Raw genomic sequence first — 3,721 nt, 5'->3', positions numbered from 1 at the left:
CACACACTGTTGATTGTATCCTTTGACAGACAGAAATTTAAAATGTTTGTTACATTCCCATTCATTTTGTTGTTGCTGTTGCCTGTGCTTTTGGTGTCATATCCAGGAAAGCATTGTCAAATTTAGTGTCATGAATCTTTTCCCCTATGTTTCTTCATGGCGTTTTGTAATTTTAGCTCTTACATGTTTAGGTCTTTGGTTCATTTTATTTTTGGTATGTGGCGTATGGTAAGAGTCTGACTGTTCCTTTGCATGTGTATCTCCAGCTCTCTCAACATCATTTGTTGAAGAAACTGACCTTTCCCCATTGAGTAGTCATGGCTCCCTTGTTGAGTATCATTTGATCATATATGCAGTGGTTTATCTCTGGGCTCTATTCTAGTCCACTGGTCTATATTGTGTGTTTTTATGCCAGTACAATGGGGTTTATTACTTTTTAATGAAACTATTAACAAATAAGAGAAATATATATTTGAAATTGTCTGTACTGTTTCATTGAATATGAATAATTGTTCTTAATGTTTCCATTTCTGTTTTGTTTTATTTTCCAATATTTTAGTGACCAGTCCTATGTGATTAGTTTTGTGGTTCCTAATCAGAAAAGGTTGACGCTTTTGGCACAACAGAAAGGGGTGGAAGGAAGTTGGGTTGATATCTGCAATAACCCTGCCATGGAAGCGGAAATACTGAAAGAAATTAGAGAAGCTGCAAATGCCAGTAAGTAAGAAATTGCTTGTCTGTTGAAGTCCCTAAAAGTCATTTAATGATGTCTTGTGCAGTAGGCTCTTCAAGATGTCTGTATTTGTTTTGTTTTAATAATAAAGTACAGGGTTTTAGAAACCTGCCTCTTAAATATGTACAATAAATTTCAATGTTGGAAGAATTATTAAATGTCATATAGTAAATAACCTATCTAGTTCTATATTGCATATTACAGCATCTCTGCTAAGTAGTCATGTAGCCTGTGTTTGAATGGTCAGTCTTTGTTTTGATAGTTCATAATGATGTACCCTTGTATGGATCTTTCACTGTTTATTACTGTGTAAACTTATTTGGGGTGGACCCTTTCAGTCTAGAGGTCTCTGTTCTGGGAAATAGCCTTTTATCTTTTTTTGCGTGTCTGCTCTTCTTTTATAGTTTTTCTCCTCTGAATTATATTTGTGTTTTTATCTGGGACTACTTTTATGTGGCCATTGGACCTCCTGCTTTCATCCTTTAATTTTATTATATTTTTTCTTTTGTTTTTCATCTTTTTGTTTTATATGCTGTCAGAGACTCTCAACTTAATCATCTCTTCTGTCTTTTGCATTTCCAACTTCCAATATCAGAATTTTAATTTCAAGAGCTGTTTCCTGCTTTCTCAGTGTTCTTGTAATAGCATCCTGTTGCTCTTTCATGGGGTGCAATCAATGTGTTGTCCCTTTTTCCTCTGAGGATGTTAAAGGGATTCCTTTTATGAAGTCTTCTTCTCCTGTTATTGGCTGTTTCCTCCAAGTTCCACTGTCTGCTTACTTTGGTCATGGCCTTTCATGTGCCTGTGGATCCTTATGTGTTCATTTACATTTGAGAATGAGGTACTGAAAACCCATTTGGAAATTTCACTGGGCTTCACTGAAAAGTTATCCAAATTTCCCCAATGAAGACTTCTCCAGTCTTCCCTAGGGGATATTAGCCTGACTGCCAGTGTTAAAATGGTAGTCAAATAGAGGAAATTGGAAAAGGGCTGGGGTGGGTGGGTGTTACCTTCACTGAGTCCTTCTGTTTCTAGCTTTATTTCCTCTCTGTAATGTATCCAGAGCCTTTGAGTCCAGAGTCTCTCTAGTTCAGTTTTTCCAAAAAGTAAACCTGTCCGCAGCCTGGCTGGGCAAGAACAAGGTGAAGGGGAACGGTCCTCTCCACCAGCTGGGGGCCAGCCCTCCTGTTTTCAGTGTACCGGTTACCTCTTCTCTTCAGAGGCATGGGCTCAGGAGGTCACTTTGCTTCTTGTGGGCTTCTTGTTGGCAGTTAGCTTTTAGCTCTCTTGGCTCCCAGTCAGTTACTGCCAGTCCATTTGTCTTTGGTGTTCTAACATTTTGTCAAACTCTTTCATCTAGTGTCCTCTTTCTCTGCTTTCAGTTTTTTCTTTGTGATTAATACCTTTTTAATTTTTAAAATTATTTTAAATTGTCTAAATTATTGTCCGGGGGGGAGCAGAGATAAACTCTGATCTTCATGTTTAATTGGAAGTTATTAACCTAGTTTTAAACTGTTGCTTTTCCTCCTGAAAAATAAAAGCGTCATTTTCCTGATTATAGGTTATCTTTATTCATTATGAATATTGGAGAATACAGAAAATTATAAAAGAGGAAGTAAAAATCACTTGATAGCAGTTATCTTTGGGTGGTGACATTACATTCTGGTATATACACTTTACCTATGAATATCTTGGATATTTTTCTAAGTCGGTAGATATAGAATTGCATTATCATTTTTAATAGCTAAATAGTATTTCCAGTATAAGAGGCTCCACTTAAGGATGAGTTCTACTTTTCACTAATGTAAATAAATATGACACATATCTTGTATAATCAATTATTTTCTTACATAATGATTTTCTTAGTCTGAATCCCTAAAAATGGAATTTCTGAGTCAAAGAAAATGTGTATTTTCAAAGCTTTCCCCTATGTTGCCAAATAACTCACTCTTTCCCCAGAAAAACTGGACTGGTTTATACTCCTATCAGAGATACACATGCACATCTATTCCCCTAACCAGTCTACTGTTATTTATTTTTTGAATTAACTACTTAGGTTCCATTTTTGGTTTAAAAATATGGTTTATAATATTAATAGTTAGCATGTCGAAATTGAAAAACTATTTTTCCTCAAGAAGAGCATTCTTATAGTCAATTCTGGACGCTGTAAAGTTACTTAAGTAACAATTGCCTGTTTACATAATCAGACTGAAAAGTATGTTACTTTATAACCTTAAACACAGCGACTTAATTATTTTTTCCTCAAGATGGTTTTGTTCATTATGGTATTATTGATATAGCACAATTTTTATATTCATGTTACCAGGCTGCCAGCATTTTCATTCATACAAATCCTGAATTTTTCCTTGAAATGTAGTTTTTCAAAAAGTATTTCAGCCGATAGGCTGTTATTCTTAGTCATTTTCTGAAAATACTAATGGAGTAGTATGTGACTTGAATAATTTGTAATTGCCTGTCTAATGGTGTAAAAGAAATAACAGAGAAAATCAAGCTGGATTACAATCGGGTAGAAAATGGAATAAAATTCCAGGACCCGCTAGGCCTCTATTATAAGTTTCCTGTGCTTGGAATGAGGAATAAAACTGAACAATTCATGATTTGTATAACAATACTAATCATAAGCTAAATGTATAAGCCAACCATAAGCTTTTTCTGTGCCACAGAAGATTTCTCTTGCCAACCTTTTGCTTAAAATGATAATTTCAGAGACTTATGCCAAAAAAGTATAAAATAGTCTTGATTGTATTCAGCTAAATCTATCTGAAATCATACATATTTCATAGCAGTCCTCTTCATGTTTTAAATATAAGCGCAGTATAGGTAATATCATAACGGTGAAGTATGGAATTGTTTTGGGATGATTTGACAACTACCAATGGATAGAAAAATTGATATTTCCTGCCACCTGCTGGTCATATTTGATAATCTTGGTAATTCTCATAAACTGCCACATGTAAAATCATTTTT

The 3,721-nt window shown here is 34.8% G+C and overlaps 1 protein-coding gene across 3 annotated transcripts in view; it reads left to right on the top strand.

Annotated features, from left to right (window-relative positions):
* Nucleotides 1-3,721, top strand: part of ACSL4 (acyl-CoA synthetase long chain family member 4) — a 51,243-nt gene that overhangs the window by 42,611 nt on the left and 4,911 nt on the right. For all 3 annotated transcript variants that reach the window (XM_019632828.1, XM_019632830.1, XM_019632829.1), the window contains exon 14: nucleotides 560-717. In XM_019632828.1, the coding sequence (XP_019488373.1) occupies nucleotides 560-717 (158 nt within the window). The remainder of the gene's footprint in view (nucleotides 1-559; nucleotides 718-3,721) is intronic.

Source organism: Hipposideros armiger, unplaced genomic scaffold (assembly GCF_001890085.2).
Source record: "Hipposideros armiger isolate ML-2016 unplaced genomic scaffold, ASM189008v1 scaffold_1182, whole genome shotgun sequence".
Lineage (NCBI taxonomy): Eukaryota > Metazoa > Chordata > Mammalia > Chiroptera > Hipposideridae > Hipposideros > Hipposideros armiger.
The sequence above is the reverse complement of the archived record's forward strand: the minus strand, read 5'-3'. Positions and strand labels throughout refer to the sequence as shown.